The following is a 24,682-nucleotide window of genomic DNA, read 5'->3' on the forward strand; positions in this document are numbered from 1 at the left end:
ATTTTGTATATGATTAATATTTTTATATGTAATTTCTAGTATTATTTATTTTTATATACATATATGCCTTTAAGTCGACATTTTGTTAAAGTTTGATGGCAAGTATTAGCCTTGTAGCCATGTTGTGTCATGACAAAGCAACGACGACGAACTCTTTATAACATGGGCATTTACTCATCATTGTTCATGTATTTTAGATCTTTGGGATATTTTATGTAAATGGTTAAACTTTTTGATCCGCACATTGTATTTTATTTAATTACTTTTAAAAAACTCAATTGTTTTAGCTAAAAACAATTAATTTATTAAACTTTGGCTATTTTTAAAAAACTCACTTTTGTTGATGATCAAACTATTGAATGTTAACATGGGAGAACAACCGGACCGCCCCGTTCCAAAAAATCAAAGCAATAGCATAAGGGGTTACGTGGCGACATGTGGCCTAGCCACGAGTGACTCCCTGATGCTTCTAGACTTTTCTCCACATTCACCAGAACTTTCTTCGTCTTAATTAAAATCTCACTCCTCCCCTTTACTTCTCGTGAATCAAGAAATCAACCAATAAATACTCAATTCTAATCTCAAAAAGAAACAAAATCATGAGCAGGGTTGCGATTTCTTCTCCAGGAGATCTGGATTTTGGTGGTTTAGTGAGCCATCTACTGGACGTCCCTGACGGAATTGGGAAGATAATCTTCCCTTCTTCTCGTTCTCATCACGGAAATGGCGAATCGGAAGGCAACATTGCGGTGGATATACTGGAGACACCCAAGGAACTGGTTATGTACATGGATGTCCCTGGTTTATCCAAATCCGACATCCAGGTAAATGATTAGTTGATGTAATTTGAAGAAAATTTGCGATTTGGAGAATGAAGAAATCGACTGAATTGTGTGATTGTTCGTTGTAGGTGACGGTGGAGGAGGAGAAATTACTGGTAGTGAGAAGCAATGGGAAGAGGAAGCGTGAGGAGAATGAGGAGGAAGGAGGGTGCAAGTACCTGAGACTGGAAAGGAGACCTCCTCGGAAGCTGATGAGGAAATTCCGGCTACCTGAGAACTGTAACATGTCGGCCATCACCGCCAAGTGCGAAAACGGGGTGTTGACAGTGACGGTGGAGAAGATCCCTCCGCCACCCAAATCCAGGACTGTTGAAGTAGCAATTGCTTGAAGTTGATAGTAATTTTAGGATTTAGGAATGTTTATTTGGGTTTTGGTTGGGGTTTAGTTCCTGTATTAGTTGATTTTATGTTCTGGTGTAATGTAATGAAGTGTCTCTTGAATGTAATGATATGGTTTGAATCGATGAACTAATTTTCAATTCGTAGTACGTTTCCCACTTTCAGTCTCGAAAAAAAGGGATTAATGGAATGGACCATCACTTATTGTGATTTTGTTCAATTTTTTAATTATCTAATTATATACTCTATATACATAGTTAGTCCAAATGTGACAATGGTTTAAAAAAATCCTTGGATTTTTTTTTTCTTTTTTTTTTTCTTTGCAGATGTGAGTTTTTTCGAGAAAAAAAAAAAAAAAAAAAAGTTGAAGCTTATAAAGAAAAAAATTCTGTAAAATTAAAACTTACTAGTTAACCTTCTAAAATTGTCAAATAAAAAAAATATAAAAATGGAAAAGAAAATTTTCGACTTTCTAAAATCCATCCAGTAATTCGGATACAAACCTTTTAGGTAAACTGATTATTTATAATATGGCACCCTTTTTCTTTTCTTTCTCTCAATGAAATTTTCCATGTTGCACATGCAGTCCGGGATCGGATACAAACCTTCTATTAGGTAAACTGATTATTTATAATATGACTTTTGTCAAAACTAGGTCCAAACAGAACAAAATTGTACAATTACAAGATTATCCTTAAACATATCAAAATTTTCATCCATATTTTCTGTTCATTTTAAGGCAGTGATGGAGCTTGAAGTTATGATTTGGGGGCCGAAAATAAAATACGTATAAAGATTGAAGAAAAGGGGGGCCAAAGTTAAATTTTATAGTTTTGGACATAATATGTAACATTTTTTTAAGGTATGACATTTGTAAGTATATTTATCCTTAATTGATAACTTAATTAAAAGAATATTAATATACTCTTTAAGCACACACATATTCGATACGACAAGGAAAAGCATAACAGATTGGATTTGGTTTTTGTTACTTGTTATGGGTGAATTTAAAAAGAAAAAAAATAAGGGATTTTCTAATATGTGCCCTTATTAGAAAATCCCAAAAAATAAATATATAAAGATTAATATGGGATCGATGTGGAAAATGATTACGATGCAGTGAAAGGAAACTTCCGTCTAAAAAAATGGTGACAAAAGATTACATTGCTAGTATTAAAAGGTAAGGTGCAGTCAAAAAAAGAAAATGATTTGAGGAAAAGAAAACTATTATTTTATGGGTATTTTTGTCGAATAATTATTATCCCGGTTGTGTTCCATATGTTTTGGTAGGACTAACAATTGGTCTCATTTGACTTTGTCAATAACCTTTTTAGTTATTGTTCAATCCTTAACAAATGTTATCTGAAAAATCTTGTTTCAATTTGTCCAGTACGTTACCTTAAAGATGATGTCAGTAACCTAGAAAGAAAATCTTAACATCAAGAAGTGTAACATAGGCATGTTGCCCAATGATATTTCCACCATTTCCAGATGGCGGAGGAAAATTCGGTGGCAAGACGAAGACATCACAGAAAAGCTATATTAGCAGAAGAATTGTAAGGTATGGAGAGAGAGAGAGAGAGAGAGAGAGAGAGAGAGAAATTGGTGTGGTGGTTTATCTATTTTTTCCATATCAATATTAGTTTAAGAAAAAATTAAAATAAATGTAAAATGGTATAAAAAGTTATTTTAACTGGTTTGGGGAGCAAACCACGCAAAAAGTTGAAACCTCAAAGAGACAAAGCTTTGTCGATATAGCCGTGTTTCCCACCCACCAAAAAAGTTGAAAGAAAGATCTTAATACCATCCCAAGAAAAAAAAATATTAATCTCATAAGATTTGGGTAAGTAGGAGGTAATATGAAGACAATTAAGTCTAGCTAAAAAGTAGGAGCATTGACAACCTACAGCAAAAGGAACACATGAGCACATATTAGATGATTTTATGCATGTGAGTAAGAGAAACATCCCACAAAGGAGAATAAATAGTAGTGTGTGACTAACATACTAACATTAAAACTGAAAGTAAGAAAGGGTGAGGGGAATCTAGTAAATTTTATATGAATACATAAACTGTTGAAATAAATGCTAGCAATAAAAAGCTGAAAGCAGATACTAATAATAAATGTTGGAAGTAAAAAAGGGAAGAGGAGTAACAAGGTAAATATTATACGACAAACATATGTCGTGGAAAGGAAATTAGTACCTAGACTACTCGTATCTTATTCTATTACCCTATTTTTAAGCTCTATGCCCTTCTATTTGAGATTATATTTTCGATAAAAGACAAGTTTTTCAAGAACCTCACGTTATCTTTATACTTCCCTTTTAGGGTTCTTTTCTCGCACCAAGGATCCCCACCCTCCTAGTTGTTGCCTTGTTTGTTTGTTATGGACTTTTCTGAACCACCAATATTAATATTCCCTTGATTTCTCAGTGATTGACATGGTGACTTCCAGGGAATGTATGACCATCATCAGGGCCGGCCCTGAGATTTTGAAGGTCTTGTGCGATAACAAAAAAAAATAGGCCCTAAAATTTGAAATACTTCAAAATTTAAGCAAAACAATTATAAATTTTAATTTTCTATTGCAAATACATAAAACAACAAACATAATGTCCTCATATAAAAAACAACAATCATAATGTCATCCTTACAAAATAACTTAATACACTATATTCTAATTTTCAGCAAGTAAATGAACACAAATAGATTTAACTTTAAACAACCAATATCTTGTACAAATTAGAACTTCAACAATATCATGCTTCAAGGAACTTCGACCTCAACATCCTTAAATAATGTAACCAAATATGTAAAACGTTAGGTATACAACTGAATAACAACTGCTAAAATGCAATAGATTAAAAATGTAATAAAATGTTGAAATACATGTGGAGCCACATCTAAGGCATCAGGTGAGTGTGTCTTATCGAAGTTTTTCCCTCTTCATAACTAAAATGCCACAAAACAAAACAAGAGAAAAATCCAAAAATAAGAACAAGATATAATCCAATAAAATAAAATCAAAACATGACACTTATCTTCAAATTCGCTTATGTAACTACTTAAACATAATTAAAAAGTTAGAAATCAGATGAGAAAAACAAGATACCAAAAAAGATATCCATAAATGAGACACGAATTCATAACATACAAATGATAAATAAAGAGCCAAAAATTAGAAAAGAAAAGCCAGAAATTAGAAACAAAAATCATAATAACATACAATGAACACATAAAAAGCCAGAAATTATAAATGAAAATCGTAACAGGGCACAAAGCATAAGATCTGATTTTCGAAAAGAAATAAGTGAAGAACGATTTTCTGATTTTTGAGACAGGTTGTAAGTTTGTTTCAAAATTTCGTGAAGAAAAAAAGAAAGAAGGAAGATTGTTGATTGCCTCATTGCCCTCCAAAATCCAATGAATCAAACAATACCATTGCAGATTTAATTCTTGCCACATGCCTAAGCAAAGATCTGATGAAGAAATCGAAGCGTTCTTTTGGGTTTCCCGAAATTTCTTGCTTTTTCCCGCTCCTTGCGTGGACTGATAAATGCTGGCAAATAGAATATTAATCTAATTTTTTGTTTTGGGTTGAACATAGCTGCTAAAAAAATTGGGCCCTCTGACTTTTTGGGGCCCTGTTCTTATGCACCTTGTGAACTTTTTGGGGCCCTGTTCTTATGCACCTTGTGAACTTGTCAAGGGCCGGCCCTGACCATCATGTTTGGTATCATGTCCAACAATGTTCTATCCAAAAAAAAAAATTGAAATCTACCTTGAAAATTACAATGCTGAAATCTGTGTTTGGACAAAATGGATTAAACAAAGACTTTGTTTAGACTAGACAACACCGGTGATGACTACTTTGTTCTGGTTTGTCTGAACACATATTTTTGCATTGTGTGTTTCTCCTTCTCCCATCTTTTGGTTTAATCCAATTTATATATTTAATCCCTTGTCTCTAGTGGTGTCACAAAGACGTAGGGAATGGCAGAGAGCAGGAAGGAAAATACCAATTCTGATGATGACAGAGATGTTTGTGGAGAACGGTTGAGCCAAATGAAGAGTGGGTTTAAGCAGTAGCTTTTTAATAGAATTGAAACTAAATTAAATATATTGCGAAATCAAAAGTTCAAAGGAAATTAAAATCAATACATGTTTAGCAAATTAAAATTGATCTGAATGATGCTTGGCAATACACCAAAATGACAACAGTGTGACATTAACCCAATAAAAACAAGAAAAAAGTATATAACCATATTCATCTCTCATAATGGTGTGACTCGTATACAGATTTTACTGCTATAGTATCTTAACAAAAATGCTTCTGCTTCTAGTCAATACCATTATTCTACACTATAGTCCAACAAAATAACTCACCAAGACATAAATATGAAAGCTTACTCATTGGATGCTTTCTTCTTCCTCTTGGGTTTGGACCCTTTAGCCTTCTTAGATTTCTTTTGTTTCTTGGTGTCCTTACCATTATCTTCATCATCATCATCATCATCTTCCAACAAATGCTCATAATCTTCAAGACTTGCAAAAGGCGATGCACCAGCCTTCCTTTTCTTCGGTTTAACCTCAAACACATCCTCTTCATCATCACTTCCATCTTCTGCATCCCCAATATCAACATCAACATCACCACCCTCATCATCATCATCTTCTTCTTCAATATCTGTTGGAAACTCCATTCCTTCATCATCACTATCACCCCCAACCAAATCCTCATCATCTCCATCAACAATCTCATCCAAATCATCATAATCATACTCACCATCTGCATTCAAAGCAGAATTAGTCGAATCCAATATAGCTTCAATCTCTTCATTGTCACTCTCATCCTCCATTTCATCTTCTTCTTCCCCATCTTCACCTATCAAGTCCTCTGCCGCCTCATCCTCCGCCCCCTTCTTCTTCTTCTTTTTCGGCTTCTTTGTGGAGTTCATCTTGTTCATGTAAAATCTATGGAACACAACATCTTCTGGAGCTACATCCATTTCATCCAACTGTAATATATCTGCTCCAATCAATGGCTTGCTCATGTCAAGCTGTTTTGCAGGTTCGATCTGAGAACCACCATGCCAGTTTCTTTCTTTTGGTTTTTTCTCCATGAATTTGTCCAAGAAAGCCACAAGTGAAAGATCATTTAATGGGTTTCCATTGTAGACAATATTGGCACCTGAGAGAAGGGTTTTTGCCATGGTGGATACTGATGGATGTACATGTGAAGCTAACACCATTAACTCCCACCACCCTACACGCTCTGCATTGCTGTCATATCAAAACAACACCTCAACCTCAATCACAACATACTTTTCATCTTTTTAACTGTTTTTTTCTTATATTTGAAAATTACCTATAAGTAGGTTCTCTGTGTCGAGGGTCGTATCCCCCAGGCAATGTTTGTACTCGTGGTTGACTTTTATCATCACCAGATTTCCTTTGACTTTCACGGAGCTTGGTCAAACCTCCAAATCCAAGCAAGTCATCATCTTTATCCAAATCATCATCAGAACTGGCTGCTGGAGACCCGCCTTGATCCTCTGGCATGTCATTATCATCATCATCATCATCATCATGAACACCATTGTTGCTAAGAACAGCATCACCAGAACCACCTGGTTTATCTTGTTCTTCAACTATGTCTTCAAAATGTTCAAGTTCTTCATCAGCCAACTCATTCTGAAGCACCATGTTCCTGAAGAAAAAGAATTAGATGAGAAACTTTCTCATGTTTGTTTATCTGAAGACCATGATGTGATAAAAAAGCAGCCTCACCATAGAGGTGGCTTTGATTTAAGAACTTCAGAAAGAAGAAAGATGCATGCACAAGCATATTGAGGTGGCTGCTGTAAAGAAACCTGTCATTATAGATTTTTAATTAGGGGGATGTGAAAAGAAAAACCATAGGAATCAAAGGGGTCAGGTGTAAATTTTACTACTTACCTGCAACAAACGTTTTGCAAAGGCAGAAACCCTTTTCAAATTAAGATCGTTTTTCATAGCTCGTAAAAGAAGACCAATGAACATTTCTTCCTGAAAAAGATTTGTACTCATTAAACTTTGAATGTTAGCAAAAAGATTTAAAAAAAGAACTTTAAAACATAGGATACGGAGAAAGCAGATAAGTTTGCTTACCTTGGAGCTGTTCATTGCAGAAGGAAGTAATAGCTTGGAATACAAGGCACGATAAAATCGGTCACTAACAATTTGATTTTTTGATGAGATCTTATCAAGAAGCATCAATGCTTGAACTCCAACATTAAAGTTCTTTGAGTGAACCTGTATACCACAAAGTGTATATAAGTGAGCATATAATAACTGAATTAACTTTCAGAAAAGAAAAAGACCAAAATAGCCACCTGCAAAAGGGTAAAAAAGTCAGATAACTAGTTTATTTGTGAGCTTACCAGCTGAAAGAGCATTGGAGTCTGGGATTCAACAATGTCATCTGCTTCATTGCTTGCAACAAAAGGGAAAGCCCTATTGACTCCCTGTTAGATAAAGAAGAAGATAAGCAGCCAAGAAAACTAGAAATAGAAAGTAAACCTAAAAAATAGATATTGAGGATATACTAACTGTTAAAAGAGCTGATAATAATCTTGAATCCATTTCCACATGAGGATCTTCATCCTTTTTAGCATCCTTGTCTTTGGGTTTTTTATAATCTTCTTTGGTCTTCTTCTCCTTGGTTTTGCCACCAGCCTCAGATATAAGCACCTAAAACAATATACTTTCAGAACTTATAGCATTATGACCATTAGTCAAATCAAAAGCAAAACGATTTTTTTCTTAAATTACCAGATTACATTGGAGAATGATGTTCCATACATTACCTTAAATAAAGCAAAATATACATCTACTAATCGTTTTGCCACTTTTGGCCCATCACCTATGTGACTTAGACGGATCTGGCTCAAAAAGTTAACCTGCATATAAAGAGATCGAGTCATATTCGTATACTAATTTGATTATCAACAGAATATGAAACTTTGAACAAAATCAATCATTAAAAACATCCAAGAAAGTGCATAAAAACATACACCATGGTACTTGGCTCGCAAAACCAAATGAGGTCTAAAAAGAAAATTATCTACTTCATCAACCACAACTGCCTGTAAAGTTGCAAACATTGGGAAATGTTAGTAAAGATTATGATCAAGAATAGTAAAATTAGGAACATAAAAAAATTATAGGCCCTGTATACCTTCATATTTGGATGATCTGACAAAAGCTTTGACAAGAGATAATCAGCATTAGATGCAGCCTTATTTTCAGGATCCCCTAACTGCAGACAACAAGGTTTGTGAAATACTTAAGTTACCAGAAGAGCTGATAATATAGATTGTTAAAACGGTTTTTCAAGAAGAAATATGAGATGATAATATATATAAAGTATAAACCTTGTTTACAAGTGCAGAGAGCAATCGGCGCTCTTGCTCTGATTTGCTCTTCAGTAATGCATAAATTGTCTGAAAGCATTATAGAGAAACAAAGTCATATGTTAATTTTATCATATAGAATGTTACTAATCAACTTTTGTAAAGAACACAAACATAAAAGTAAACAAACCTTCAATGCTTTATCCTTAAGTGTAGCTAGCACATCTCTAGAAGCTTCTTCAAGTGCAAATATATAGCGCTCATACCTGCATTCGAACATAAAGTCATCAACAGGTAAAGAAAGCTGCAAATAGCAAATAATAGTAAAAAAACACCAAAAGGAATACAAGTCTACAAGGTTGAAGCATTCAACCTCTGTTTTAGGCATTCCTCCCAATGCCAGAATAGTAGAAGCGAATTGCCATCCTTTGAATCAGGAAGATGATTCAAAGGCTGTTGAAAAAGTGTCCTCAGCTTGCGATCAGGTAATAGACTGGTATAAAAATGAACACATCAATTAGTGAAGATGGAGAGAGAAATCACAAATAAAATACAGATACTTATTTTAAAGAATAACCGAATAGTAGGAAGGTGCAAACCTTGATATGAACATTTCTTTCAGTGCTTCAAATCCTGTAAAGGCATAACGTTTACCAACTTTTGAAGTAACCATAGTTACAAGTGCATCAATTGACTTGATGTTAGCAATTGGATTGTCCCCAACAAGAACTGAGAATGCCGACACTTTATCAGTCACAGTCCCGGACCTCTGTGTAGCCAATACCATCTTAATATCCCCACTCTGTCCCCTGGACAACTCGTAATCGTGTACGTACTGCGCCAACAACCTCTCTGCAAGCTCCTTCTTCTTCTCCACCAAACCCTTCCATTCTTCCACGTTTTTAAACTCAACTTTCTTTTTATTCACTCCGCTTCCAATCAGCTTTTCTTCCAGCTCAGCTGCGTCATCGTACCAAACCCCCAAAGAACTTGCCTTTATCAGAGGGAGTTTTGGAAGATTCTTGAATTTATCGAACATTTTTGAATTATCAACAGAGAAGTGTATTTGAGCCTTGGGCTTAGGCTGTGGATTGGGAGGCTCTTCCTTCTCTTTCTTGTTACTGTTTTTAAATTTATCGGTGTTCTTCTTGTTATTGTTGTCTTTAAATTTGTCATCGTTCTTCTTGATGTCAACTTTAGGGTTTTTCTTGATAGGAGCTCGTTTACGGAAATCGGAGTCGTCGAAGCCGGTGGAGGGAACAGATGAAGAGAGACCGAGTGAAGAGGCGAAGTTGGCAATTTCTGATTGAAGGAGATCGGCATCATTGTCTTTGGATACTGTTGTTGCTGGTGAAGATTTCTTCTTCTGCTTTGAAATCGGCATTTTTTCAGGCCAATTACAGGAGAAGGCAGTAGCACCACCAGCGTTGTAAAGAAACCCTTTTAGGTTTTATTTTTAGGGTTTTAGGCCGTTTGAGAGGGTGCAATGCTTTGTTCGCGGCTCCAACTTCGGATACTCTTTTTTTAATTCAAAGTTATGTTTGCTCTTAAAATGTCATTTCAATAGAATATTGCAAAGGAAAATCTCGTATTTATATTCAAACATTAACAATACAATAATTTTAGAAAATAGAAAATTGCAAATGATGTTTGAATCGATCATTCGGATGCCGGAGTAAATTTCAGAAATGATTTAATAGTTTATTATGTCATTTTAGACACATAAAAAAAGTAGACACGATGTGAATGATGGTTTGCAACCTCACTCGCGGCGCACATCATCTCGGTTGTGTGGCCTAGGCCGAGAGCGGCTCCACCATGTCACGGCGTCTTTCATTGATTTACTTTGTCTTCTCTTTAAAGCTTTGCGACCGTTTACTTTTGAAAATTCAAAACAAAAATTATTTATAGATACTACCTTCAATATCTATATTTACCACGTCTCAAAAAAGTACTTCTACCTCTCTACAATACTACCTCCATCTCTTCATATTCAAAGCGGTTATGAGCTCTTTCTTTTATAAGAGATAATTCTTTCGGGTGTATTGGTGGATTGAATAACATTTTTTAGTGCCAACAATGCGCGTGTGTTGTTGGTTAATGTTAATAAAAAGATGACTTTCGATATGCAAACCATGACTTCCTCAAACCAATAAAACAACCAAAATACACTTACAAGAAACACATCAACCCCTTCATTTAATCAACCAATCTATTCACCATCCATCTACCATTATGGTAGTATGTTATTGTATTATCAATAACAATGTCCACAACAACAACCACAACCATAACTTTAATATAAAACCGAATTTAATCTCTTCGATTTTGTGTCTCAAAGTCAACCCGAATTTGTTAGCCAAACTCAAATCAAAAGCAACTTCTGAACCTAAATTCATTTGGGAAACTCAACCCGACTAGGTACCTAAAAGAAAAAAGGAAGACCTCGAATAAACCTTGGGAAGTGGTGGCATTAAGACATTTATAAGTCAATATATCTAATGATGTGAAAGTGAGCAATGACCAAAACATGATTATTTTTGTAGGCGAGGGTTCTTAAACGTTTTCCACAAATAAATGAAGCGAGGAGAATATTGTACCAAATACCAAGTGTTGATTTGTATAACAAAATGAAACGTCGATATCGACGCGGAGAAATTGATAATGTGATTTTCAAGAAAGCGCTAAATGCGTACCAAAAAGAAAACAAGAAGGCTTTCAAATTTGTTGAGTTTTGGAACTTTGCAAAAGAAAGTGCTAAACGTGTACCAAAAAGAAAACAAGAAGGCTTTCAAATTTGTTGAGTTTTTGAACTTTGTGAAAGATAACGAAAAATGGACATGAGTAAAAACATATGAACAATGTCTCGGTGGTGGTTCAAAATGGTCAAAAACATCTGAATCTAATTACACTACATCGGACGTTGGAATCGATCTCAACGATGATGATACCGTTCAAATTACATCACCTTCTCACTCAATGGAAAGGACAAAGTGTAACACAAAGACAAGATAAATCCAAAGAATCAGATGATTTGAAAGTGGTGGGGGCAAAGATCAAGCGTCTACATGCAAGAATAGACGGATTTTTAGATTTCTCTACAGAAATAATAATAATAATAATAATAATGACATTAAACTCTTAATGCAATATGCAAGTCACTACATCGGGGAGGAGCGTGGATTGGTTTTAGCGGTAAAAGTCGAAATTAGCAAAAGATATAACTTTTACTTCTTTTTTAAGTGCATGTTAGATTTTTTTATTGGGTTAATGTCATTTTAGCCCGACGGACTTATCCCAATTATTTTAGAAGGTCACTCAAGTTTTTTTTTACTTTAAAGGAATGAAGTCCAAGTTAACGTTTTAAAACATCCTTATTTCACTTGGTACCGGGGTAAGTTGGTAAAATGTATGTCATGTAACAAATGATGGTGTCATGTTATTAAATGAAATGGACATGTATGTTTTGATGTTAATCGGAACTTGATACTTACAAGGAAGAACATACTTCATCTTCTCATCTTCTTCCCTTCACCACCATCATATATATAACACCCGGCTAAAATAAAGTACACCTGAAATTTTCTCTTTTAAAAACATAAGTAGTGTACATTACATTAACATATCATACAAGTTATTATCATACAAACCAAAAGAAATAGTACAACACTGAGTCGGGTTTACAATTTATCAAAATATCACATTAAGTTTTACTTTCAAAATATTTATTATGGCTACTACTCTACGCCTTTCCCTCTATCTATATGACTTCTACTTGAAATCATGAAACATCAACAATAGTAATCTTAAATGTTTAGTGAGTAATTTATCAACAAGTAGTTGAACGCATCATATAACTATACTCGAATATCATACTCAATTCAATACTTTCATTATCATCAATTCATTTCATCTCTTTAAAAATCTGTTATAATATTAATTATCGTCTTTTAACATAATGATGATTGTTACTCAATAAACCAGTCATCTCTCATGGGTATGTAAATCTCATATTCACATCTTGGTAATCTTGATGAATAACATGGTATATTTATATCTCATAATCTATCATGTAATTCATCATAATCTCAACGAGATAGCTTTTTTAAATGATCTTATACATCATGTAGCCCATTCATCCTCTCATGGGTTCTGTAACGTTCAAAAATCACAACAAATTTTAACTTTTCAAAAACAACAATTCAATCCATAATGTTTATAAAACCATTGTTTCAAAAGTGTTTCTCAAAAATCAGAGTGTCCCAAAAACCCAGATAACATAAAATCGAAGGATGTGTACAATCATGCCTTCGCCTTGTCACGGTCCTCAGAAGTACCTGAAACAAAACTAAAATTGTAAGCCAACCCTTAGTGATTTCCCCAAAGTACCATCACATAGCATAACAAACAACAACATGCATACAGAGCCTTCAGCATGACTGGACCACCTCACCGGGTCTTCAGCCTATTTGGACCGCTCTTTGGGCCTTCGGCCTGACTGGACTGCCTCGTAGGCCCTCAGTCTACCCATACCACCCTGGGTGTCTTGGGTTTTAGTATCAGTTGGTCCGCCTCAACCCAGTAAACCATAACCATAACATATCGACATGAACATTATCACAATAATCATCACACAAGTAGTCCTTCAAATCTACCTGTCTAATCACACAACCAGTAAACATATATCTCAGCATAACAACATACAACAAAACATGATATCTAATCCAATGGGTCGGCCTTGGTGCCTTCGACCCATAGATATAACAAGGAAAACTCACCTTTCAGTCCGAATACAGTCTGAATAAATCTCTGCTCCGACAACCGGCTCCACCCGGCTCCTAATAATCAAAACATTTCCCAATATAAATTAACATCAATTTCCCAAAATGCCCTTGGTCAAAATCAACGAAATCAGCCGAGTCAACTCAACCCTCCTACGCGGGGCGTAATCATTATGCGAGGAGTCGGGGTTTAAACTGCGTGCGCATAGCGTACCAAATGGTACGCCCAACGTACGCAGATGGACTTCTTCTTAACGAGTTAAGAGCTTAATACTTAAGCTATTACGACCAAATTGCATATCCAAGTCCCAAATATCATCTTTGGCCAGTAAGTTTCCAACTTTATGGTCTTGCATGGCCACTAAGTGCTAAATGCTAAAAACTCCATCCTCTTAACCCACTAAGACAATCAAACACATGCATGGAAAATGATTAAGAGCCAAGACCCTATTTTTATGATTCTAAACCCCTCAAAACATCTTAAAGGACAGCTAGAATGGACTAGAGCATGCCATACTCCAAAAAGGTCAAGACTTTGGGACAAAATGCTCATTAATTAAGGACTTAACAAGATCTAATGAAATACAATCCAAGTTTGAAACTTTATACCTCTTGGAGTGTAACACCTCAAATTTTAGACCAAATTTTTCATTTTTAATTTACCAAAAATTAAGGTTCCACAAGCCAGGTTATCAAATACATAATTATACTGTAACGACCAAAATTTCAAAACAATTAAAACTTTTCAAAAACCACTCATTTTAATAACGTTGTTACAAAAAGGTTTTCAATACATTATTTAACAGAGTATTTTTCCGAGGTTCAAATCATAAAACACCAACGCGGGGAACGGTACGATCACGCCTTTGCCTTGCCACAGACTCCTGAGAACCTGAAAACATAAAACCACAACTGTAAGCCCGAAAGCTTAGTGAGATACCCCCAAAAATACCAACCACAAATACGCCCTTCCAGGACACGACCTTCCGGTCCAAAACATATCGCCTTCCGGCCCATAACATATTGCCTTCCGGCCCATAACACATCGCCTTTCGGCCCATAACATAACAGCATACATAACATAACAGAACATAGAACAACCTTACATATCGGGTCAAATCCCCAGACCAAACAACTGTGCACATAACATATAATCATTCAACAGATCACAGTCAGCGAAATCGATCAACAGATCACATAACATATCATTACCCTAACCAAGATACCGGACTAACCGGTTACTAGCATAACATCACCATAAGAATCAGTCAACATACTAATTACACACATACGCCTTTCCAGGCCATGACCTTCCGGTCCACATCGCAATGCCTTCTGGCCCACAACATGTAATGCCTTCCGGCCCACAACATATAATGCCTTCCGGCCCATAACGTAATGCCTTCCGGCCCATATTCCGTAATATCATAACAACAAACACTACTCGGATTTCCATTCGATAAAGGGGTCGACCTTGGTGCCGTAGACCCTATAGATATAGTGAGGATAACTGTAACGACCCGTTCCCGGTATGATGATTCCTTGGTATTTATTTTGAAGTTTTGTAAAGGGACTCGGCGAGTTCATAGCCTGACTCGCCGAGTAGGGACGGGATTTCGAGCACGTGTTAGTTGGCGACTCGGCGAGTCTGTCCGTCTGGGAGAAACCCTAAATCCCCGGGTTGCCCACTATTTAAGCCACCTTATAGCCCCCAATCTCGCCTCCTTCACCCTCAAAAGCTGTGAGAAAACCCTAATTCGTTCTTGAGTGATTCTAAGTGATTTTGTGTGCTAATTGTGAAGGCTTGAAGAAGGAGAAGAAGAAAGGAGCAAGGAGAAGGATTGTAGAGCAGAGATTCAAGGGAAAGCAAGAGCTCTTTGAGGTATTCTTCAGATTTCCTTCCCTTTTATGCTTTAAGACCCTTTCTAGATCTTGTTTATGCTTTTCTTAAGCCTTATGTTGATATGGAAGCTCTCTTATGCCGAGATAACCTTAGATCTGTTCATTTAGGAGTTGTAGAGCCCAGATCTATTGCCTTTATGGAGCTATTTTGCATATTAACCCTAGATCTACCCCTTTTAAGCATCTTTTAGCCTTTATTCCCTTGTTCATGTGTTTGTACACGTAAAGTTGGAAACTTTACGTGGTAAATCAGCTTATTGGACTCAGATCTATCATTTGTATGTGTTGGATTCGAGCAGAATCGAATGTAGAATAGTTGCATGGCGGTGACTCGGCGAGTCGGAAGAACGACTCGGCGAGTCGAGTCGCGAGTCCCCGATTTCTTCCTTTTTCGCGGTGTCGAGTGGGACCAGTGAGTAATGGAGTGGACTCAGCGAGTTTGAGGGTAGACTCAGTAATGGAGGGACTCGGCGAGTTGTTCATACAACTCGACGAGTCCAAGGCAATCTTCTTAAGCTCAAGAACAACTCGTCGAGTTATTCATATGACTCGGCGAGTCGGATGAAGATTGTCTGAGTTCTTGGGTCGAATGAGTACTCGTCGAGTCGATGCCATACTCGACGAGTAGCAGCGAGTAGGGTCGAGGAGTGAGAGCAGGGACTCGGCGAGTTGGCGGCCCAACTCGGCAAGTCAGGTCAACTGTGGGTTGACTTTGACCGAGAGTTGACTTTGTCCGAGGGTTGACTTTGACCTAGGGTAAAAGAGTCATTTTACCCAGTGCAGTATTTAGTATTTGATTGAGTGTGTTTATGGACTTGTAGCCGGGGAGATACCGGAGCAGCAGCAGTTAGCTCCCAGAGCCATACACTCAGCAGCCAGTTCACGAGGTGAGTTTCCTTTCAGTAGGAGCGGGTCTACGGCCACAATGCCGGCCCGTTTAATTATCAGTAGTTCCGGACCTTGGTCTGATGCAGTAGTTAGTGTGCTTGATGTCTATGTGATACAAGCTTGTTTGTGTTATGTGTTCCGGACTCTGTTCCGATGCAGTATGCAGTTTATGTGTTTATAATAGTTGTTATGTTTTATGCTATGCCATGATCAGTCAGTTCCGGACTTCGGTCCGATGCAGTTAGTTCCGGACTTCGGTCCGATGCAGTTAGTTCCGGACTTCGGTCCGATGCAGTCAGTTCCGGACTTCGGTCCGATGCAGTTAGTTCCGGACTCTGGTCCGATGCAGGGGACAAAGTCCCAGTCAGTTCCGGACTTCGGTCCGATGCAGTGGGCAAGGCCCAGTATGTGTTTTATATATGTATTGTTTGGTATGTGGTAGTTTGGGGGAGCTCACTAAGCTTCGTGCTTACAGTTTCAGTTTTGGTTTCAGGTACTTCCGCTAGCAGAGGGAAGAGCTCGAGATGATGGCATCGCACACACCACAGCTTCAGCTTTTATCCTGGGAGTTGATTTATTTCTTGATTTTTATATGACATGGATATAATACCGTTTTCCGCACAGTGTTTATTATTATTATGAGATACATTATGTATGGTTTATGATATGACACTCAGTTTATGGTTTTTGGATATGTTGAAAAATGAAATTTTTGGGTCGTATTTTAGGGTCGTTTCAATAACTCACCTCGAAACTGCCGACTGAACAGATAACTCAAGCTGCTCCGATCACTGATACGATCTCCACCTCTGGACAGCCACCAATGCACTGAACTCAAACAATAATCAACAATTACCCAAATACCCCTGGAAACCACTGGTCAACCCTTGGTCAAAGACATGGTCAAAGTCAACCCCTGACTGACCCTACTCGTCGAGTCAACCCGATGACTCGCCGAGTTCCCATACTCAGAACTTCACTCAATCCGCGACCTAACTCGCCGAGTCACCCCGAGACTCGCCGAGTCCCACAACTTCTGAGTCCTCTCGCACACAACTCACCGCGTCATCCCTTGACTCACCGATTCTCGACTCAACCAGAGAATATCGGAACTCTTCGACAAGACTCGCCGAGTCCAAGAACAGACTCGCCGAGTCTATGGCTATCTTCAACCTACTCGCCGAGTTGTTCATACAACTCGCCGAGTTGTTCATCCAACTCGGCGATTCATCCAACTCACCGAGTTGTTCTTCCAACTCGCCGAGTCCCAGCTCATCTTCAAACAACTCGTCGAGTACACCAATGTGACTCGCCGAGTACCACCGGTCTGAATCCATACAGAAGCACTCCAAGCCATGCAATTGATCCAAAACATAGATCTAGCTTCCTACAACCCCTTTATCACGTAAAGTGGCAAACTTTACGTGAATCCAACGAGATCTAGGCTATTTGCACAATGGTTTAGGGTTTGGGACATGTAAGCTTCACTAAACACTCCAACACAGGAACTTTCATGCTCTCTGATTCTTCTCTATTCCAGATCTGAGGTAGCAACCTCAGATCTAACCTCTAGACTTCCAATCCCACCCATAGACAAGTTCCCACAAAACCCAAAATGAAGAAATAACATAACAATAGCCCAAGAACGAGATATTACCTCCAATGGACGCCCAATCTGCAATGTAATTCGAATCCAAGCAAAACCCCTTGCTCCAAGCCTTTAATAATCATCTCCTTCAAGCTCCCAATTGAGATATGATCACTCACACACGAAGGCTAAGGGTTTACGGACTTGGAGATGAATAAAGAGGCTGAGAGTGGGCTGTTATGTTCTTTATATAGGGCTCAACCCCGGGAATTAGGGTTTTCTCCACTCAGCGCCTACTCGTCGAGTCCTCCTTACCGACTCGCCGAGTCGGCTACTTAACACGCGACCCAGTCGCGACTCTACTCGCCGAGTCCATCCATGGACTCGCCGAGTCACTCTTCCACAACTTACTCTTTTAGCCCTTCAACTTTACTCTTGATATTTCGGGATGTTACATATACAAAACAACCAGTATCACAAAATATCAAAGTTCACAATTTTCCCAATAGAAAATTTCCCAACGAGTGTGTATAATTAGACCTTCGCCTTCTCGTGGTCTTCAGAAGTATCTGCCACATATAAATCAACAACTGCAAGCATGAAGCTTAGTGAGTTCCCCAAGATACCACATACATCACAACATAAATAAACAACTATGGGTTATCAACAACCTTGGGGACTATCAGTAGTCCCAGTGGGATACTGCACGCCATGTGAGTTAGGGTTAAGGTTTCAAGGGAGGAAGTTTAAGAGGTGGAGGCTGAGAATGGAAAGGTTTTGGGTGAGTTAAGAAGCTTAAATATGACTAAAAACCTCAATTTAGGGTTTGGCACCTGAGTGCATACACCCTACGTACTAGGTTGAGCATTCATGATCCATTTGAGCTAGTACGCCCAATGTACATCCTGTACGCCCAACATACTAGGCTAAGCCCACAAACCTCCTAACTTCCGAAGGTCATAACTTTTCCGTTCTAACTCCGATTTCTACGTTCTTTATATCCACGAAAAGGTATCGAAGAGCCCCACAATATTATATAGATATATTGGACTAAAAAAATTCTTGAACAAAAATCCATATCTAATGCAAGGCCCCAACCTATAACTTTCCATTTTCTACTCTTCGGCCCACAACACAATTCAAAGGTTAGATCTCTGAACCATCATCACCTCCTTCCTCAAGGACTAACTTTGCCTCTTCAAGGCCCAAAGCTTTTATAAAATTAACTCCCGACCCTAAATCACAGAGTGAACCAGAACAAGGTGTTACACCGCGATACTCAATCCCACGTCGCGGTTTTATCAAAGTATGTTGCCTCAAATGCTCAACTTACGTAACTTGAATCACCGTTCTCAAACCACATCGCGGACATATACTTGACACGTCATGATTTCGAAGAAAATACTTTCCTCTTTATATTTTATTATTTAGTTATAATTATTTGTATCTTTACTCTATAATACTCATTTTAATCAAGAAAGACACATAATACTCCTACTAAGATCATATTTATGTAATACAATACAGATTTATAAAGCGGGTATTACAATATACACCATCAACATCCATGTTCATGATCTTCTCAATCTAGCCTCCACCTTTACTTGATCAGACCACCAACCATCGGTTTATCACCATCCCTTCACCATCTCTAAATCATCAAACCCAATAATATCATCCACTATACACTACTAACATCTTCGGCCCATGTTCTGGTTTTGATTTTGGACCATCAATTTTCATATTGTTTTTCCAAATTTATCGACATCACAAATAACACCATACATCACATCTAAGACTAGAAAGTCATGGAAATATCAAAAGAACATGATACCAATAGTTTAACTCCTTAAAACACTATATGGTTACCAACCCCAATAGTTTATGACAACAAATTCAAATGGAAATCATGGAAATAAAGATTAAGAGTGAGGTAGTATTAGCAAAACCAAAATCCCAAAACATGTCTAATTCTTCCTCTATGTGTGTGTCCATTCTATTTGCATTTATATAAATCAATCCATCTTCCCTAATTTAACTCTTTTTGTGGGTGTGTATGAGGTTTCAATTTCTTGTGATGATTTTGGGTTCTTGAACATGGGTTTTCCAAGTACCTTAAAGTTGATTTTTTCCCCATTTTTTTGATACCTAGAAAAAATCTATTCAAACATATACACGCTCAAACCATTGATTAAAATGAAATTACATGAGTCTCTATTGTTGCAACTGGAACAAACTAAACCTATATGTGCGGTGAATGATCATTGAGGTCATTCTTGATTTCTTGTGGTTTACCAAACACATGAAAAACCCTTGTTACAACTCCTTCAATCCTATAATAGGTTGTTTTGGAAAATCTTCAAAATCGGAAAAAATTATTAGAAGTTACCCACCATTGGAAACTCATCAAAAGTTGTCCACCATCGAGAGGTTGACTTTGGAACTTTTTCCTTCTAATCACATGAACACAACAACACAACACAAGTATGATTTTCCTTATTTTTGACTTACATGATCGCTATATAGTATACAATGGACAAGAGATGCTTGTTGCGATGGAAATGAAGATGGTAGGAGGGTCTACGACCGATGCTTTAGGTGTTGGGGAGGAGAGAGAGAATAGGTCTTCACATATGGCAATTGGAACCCGGTGTTGTTGGTCTTAATTCATTCTGCTATGGCTACTCCCTCGTTGAAATAACCTTGAAATCAATTACAATCAGTAAAATGATTAAATTAAATGGTAAATTAGGAGTTCATTCCCTTAAATTTAAAAATAAATAAATAACTTGAGTAACCATTTAAAAAAATTAGGATAAGTTTGTGGGCTAAAATGACATTAACCATTTTTTTATTTCATGTTATTTAACGTCCTGAAAATCACAAGGTAAAAATTTCATTTTTATTTCAAACAAAACACCAGTTATCTTTTATTCAAACATTCAAAAGTAGTTTAAAATAAAAGAGTCATCAAAGTACAATCCCAAAATCATCACACTGCGGAAACATGGGTGGATGCAGTGCAGTCACGCCGGGTCCTTCCCTTTTGAATTGGAAGTACCTGAAACCATAAAGAATAATCCGTAAGCATAAAGCTTAGTGAATTCCCCAAATACCACATACCATACATACAATAGATAATGTTATGTGTCAACCATAGTCTTGCCATTATGCCATGAGTCGTATCATGTTCTTTCCTTGCCAGGACGAGGCCCAAAACCTTGGGTCTTACAGACAAGTGCCAGGAGCCACCTCTTGGTCTTCCATGAAAGCATCACAAAGAAAAATAACATATTGTTTATATACATAAAATATCTATCTATTTGCCAAGGTCCGATCCCTGGTGTTGCATACAATTTTCCAGGAGCCACCTTCGAGTCTTTCATATAAATGCCAAGGGCTACCCCATAGTCTTCCTATATATCATAAGTCAATGGGCCAGAATTGATGCTTTCAACCCGTAGTATAGTGAGGAGACTCACCTTAAGCTGTTGAATATTATAGACAAAAGCTCGGATTGCCGATCCGAAAAATCCCAGCACTAACAACATCAAATAACGCCAAATAAATAATTGGTACTCAACCCATAGTTGGAAACCTAGTCCGATTTCCCAATGCTCGGGGTAAAAGTCCATTTTACCCTTTCCTCATTTGGCCCAACATCCGAAGCCCAAAACAATAACAACAAAAGCCCAATATGGCCCAATTTCCGAATTATGACCAAAACCCATCATGGGACTAAACCAATAAGTCCCAATTTCCTAAAAGACCCAAAATATCCATTGGTCAACCCTGAATAAACTTCTGGTCAATGGTCAAAGGTCAAAAAGTCAATAATTCACGGAAGTCCATACAGCCTGAGTATGCCTTACGTACTCAATTGGTACGCCCAACGTGCTACAGATCTTGACAAGCCCATGGGGGTTTGACTCAGTACGCATTGCATACCAAGAGGTACGTCCCGCGTACGCTGCATGCTCTTATTCCATCAAGAAAAATCTTAAACCTTTAAGCCAAATCGTCCAATGCTCCGAACTAGTTCCAAATCATGTCTTAACCCATAAAGTCGATAACTTTTAGCTTTTGCATGGCTTAATGGGTCCCAAATCCAAGCTCTAACTTTACAACTTCAACAAGGAGCTAATACACATGCATGGGTAGATATCAACCATCGAGATTACATTTTTTATGCATTTGGGACACCTAAAACGTCTAGATCTAGCGACCAAACTCCTGGAGCAATCTCATCCTCATAAAGACGAACCAAAGAGACCAAAATGTGCCATAAACCACCCAAACTAGATCTACCCAAAGAAATGTCAAGATCAGAGCATTTTGCCTTCAATAGGTTGCAAAATAGGTGTAACTTTTGTATCTCCAAGCTCCACTCCAAGTGATGATTCTTCAACAACCTTCAATATCTTCAAAATACACAAGAACACACCATGATTCCTCACAAGAGCTTAAGAACTCAAAGATGGTGGCTAGGGGATGAGATTAGAGTTTAGGAGGTATGGAGGCTGATAAAAGGCAAGACCCCAAAAACATAATGAGCTTAAATAGGGGTAAGACCCTAAAAATTAGGGTTTCTAGTTGAAGGGAGTACGCCCGGCGTACTCAAATGGCATCCACGATCATAACTCCAACTACACTTTGCGTACTCAATGAGTACGCCCCGCGTACTAGACAAAGCTCTAAAACACTTTAACTTCAATCAACCATAACTCCCTCGTTCTAATTCCATTTTCGACGTTCTTTATATCCACGGAAAGGGAAAGAGACGCTCCACCATTCTATCAACTCTCCTTTGCCTAAAAGCTTCCCAAACTTAAACCCCAAATTCATAAAGGCTCGAACTGCCAAATCACGGTTATACCCTTGGGCTCCGAAACACAATCGAACACTCGGATCGCCTAATCTATAATACCCACATCCAAAAAAGGCTAATCCTCTGTGTCCCCAAGAAAGGCCCAAAGCCTTATGATAACTGCTAATCGGGTCACGAACCCGAATAATGAAGCGATTCGAAACCGGGTGTTACATGTTATTTTATTATATATATATTTTTAATTTTTTTAAGTTTTTACGTTTTTAATTTCATGTTATGTATGCTTAATTTAAATTATTGAAGTTTAAGTTTTTTTTATTTAACTTGGATTGTTTTAAATAACTTAATTAATGCATGCCATGATGATCATTCAATGTGTGACAAGAAAACATGAAAATATGGTAAAAATGAGGCAACGTTGATCTGGCATACAAAAAAGTGTGACAAGAATCGCACCATTCCCTTCAGCTTTATAATCATTATCAATGAAGCCTTTAACCTTAAATCACATCACTCTTCATAAATAAACTAAGGTTCATTGTTCATTTCAAATATCTCGTTATTCTTTTAGATGTATGCAAATGATCTTCTCTAGATTTCACCATAAAATGAGATACTAAACATGCTACATACATCATGCTTGGTCGTGTGATAACTAAATACATCAAGCTACCCACCAATCGTACAACATGGAATCACTTCTCTCATTTTTCAATTCTTTTAGAACAATTCATGAAACAATATGGCTTCGAAAGAGTTAAGATTCCAGATCCCAAACTTATCTAATACTTTCTTTGCATAGTTTCGAACTCTGATGTATCTTTGTCCAAAGAAGAAAAAACGTCATCATCCTTAGATTAGTCATCTAAAATTCTTACACCATGAAGTATTTAAATTCACATAGTATGACATCATTCCCAACAAAAATTTAGTCATCAACATAAAAACTTATGATGATGAGTTTTTCGCCAACCCTGAATTGATGAATAAAGTGTCACAATATCTGCTCTTCTAGAATCATTCTCGAATAAAAAACAATATATCAGACTAAACCATGCTCTAGGAGCTTATTTCAGTCCATACAAAGCCTCCTTAAGTCGACACAATTTGTCTTCTTTATCCTTCTCGACAAATCCTTAAGGTTGCTCTACAAACACGAGCACACCTACATTGCCGAATTTACTTTAATATAGGGATAAACATTCCTTTTATTCTTCGCCCTTTATGTACTCTTCATCTCGAGGACTTGGTTCACTCTCTTTTACAGGGAGAATTTGCAGCTAGAACGTTGGCCGATTAATAGATGGATCGATTTATAACCACCGATTTTTGAAGAGCTACACGAGATGATGAATGGGGTGGATTCCATTCGGATTACGAAGCAAAAGAAAGCAGGTTTGGAGGCTATTGATCTGTCAATGTTGGTTGATTCTTTGGAGATTTAAAAATCTATAGTTTTGGCAACAAATCCAGGGAAAAGAAACTATGTTCGATTCCATAGTTGAGATGTCTTTTACTTGGTTTAGTAGTCGGCAGGGGAGTATTTACATGGAGCAATGGGTTACTGTTGCATCCCAAAAAGGAAAACATATATTTTTATATTAATTTTAAATTTGTAAACATGTGTGATTTTGTCCCTACAACTAACCAGCTAACCAAAGGACCTTTTTTTTTTTTTTTTTTTTTTTGCTGGAGCATTTTATTTACGTGGCCTAACTGGCTAATTGCTTTATAATCTTCCATCATCCGATTCGATTTTTTTTTGTTGCTGCCAAATTTATTTTGCTTTATAATCTTTCATCATCTGATTTCAATTTGTTTCTATTAATCTTCATGACTAGAATTTGGTCACATGGCTTACAAAAAAACAATTTAAACCATCAAACATAGTAAAAGGGGCTTTATTTATGATAAGGCGTCCAAGTGGTATTTTACGAAGATTATGCTTCTTGTGCCCTTAGAATGGATGAACAATGGGCAGCACAATTTTAGTTTAAAATGACATTCATATCAACACTTGTAACAGTAAACATCTGTATTCAATATAGATATGAGAGGTTAGGTTTATAAACTAAAAAAACACATGCAAAATAGGAAGAAGAAAGAACAGCATCAAA

At 37.2% G+C, this 24,682-nt stretch overlaps 2 protein-coding genes across 2 annotated transcripts; one reads left to right on the forward strand and one right to left on the reverse strand.

Annotated features, from left to right (window-relative positions):
- Nucleotides 1-520: 520 nt before the first annotated feature.
- Nucleotides 521-1,330, forward strand: LOC111910362 (17.4 kDa class III heat shock protein). The gene is made up of 2 exons (XM_023906206.3): nt 521-824; nt 911-1,330. Exons 1-2 carry the CDS (start codon nt 600-602, stop codon nt 1,169-1,171), a joined length of 486 nt encoding a protein of 161 aa, XP_023761974.1. The 5' UTR covers nt 521-599; the 3' UTR covers nt 1,172-1,330.
- Nucleotides 1,331-5,332: 4,002 nt separating this feature from the next.
- Nucleotides 5,333-10,106, reverse strand: LOC111910363 (protein SLOW WALKER 2). The gene is made up of 14 exons (XM_023906207.2): nt 9,178-10,106; nt 8,952-9,071; nt 8,769-8,844; nt 8,600-8,668; nt 8,404-8,484; nt 8,240-8,311; nt 8,033-8,125; nt 7,776-7,916; nt 7,607-7,690; nt 7,335-7,478; nt 7,143-7,232; nt 6,975-7,057; nt 6,553-6,894; nt 5,333-6,467 (listed from the first exon to the last, which is right to left on the reverse strand). Exons 1-14 carry the CDS (start codon nt 9,960-9,962, stop codon nt 5,591-5,593), a joined length of 3,057 nt encoding a protein of 1,018 aa, XP_023761975.1. The 5' UTR covers nt 9,963-10,106; the 3' UTR covers nt 5,333-5,590.
- Nucleotides 10,107-24,682: the final 14,576 nt, after the last annotated feature.

This window comes from Lactuca sativa, chromosome 5 (assembly GCF_002870075.4).
Source record: "Lactuca sativa cultivar Salinas chromosome 5, Lsat_Salinas_v11, whole genome shotgun sequence".
NCBI lineage: Eukaryota > Viridiplantae > Streptophyta > Magnoliopsida > Asterales > Asteraceae > Lactuca > Lactuca sativa.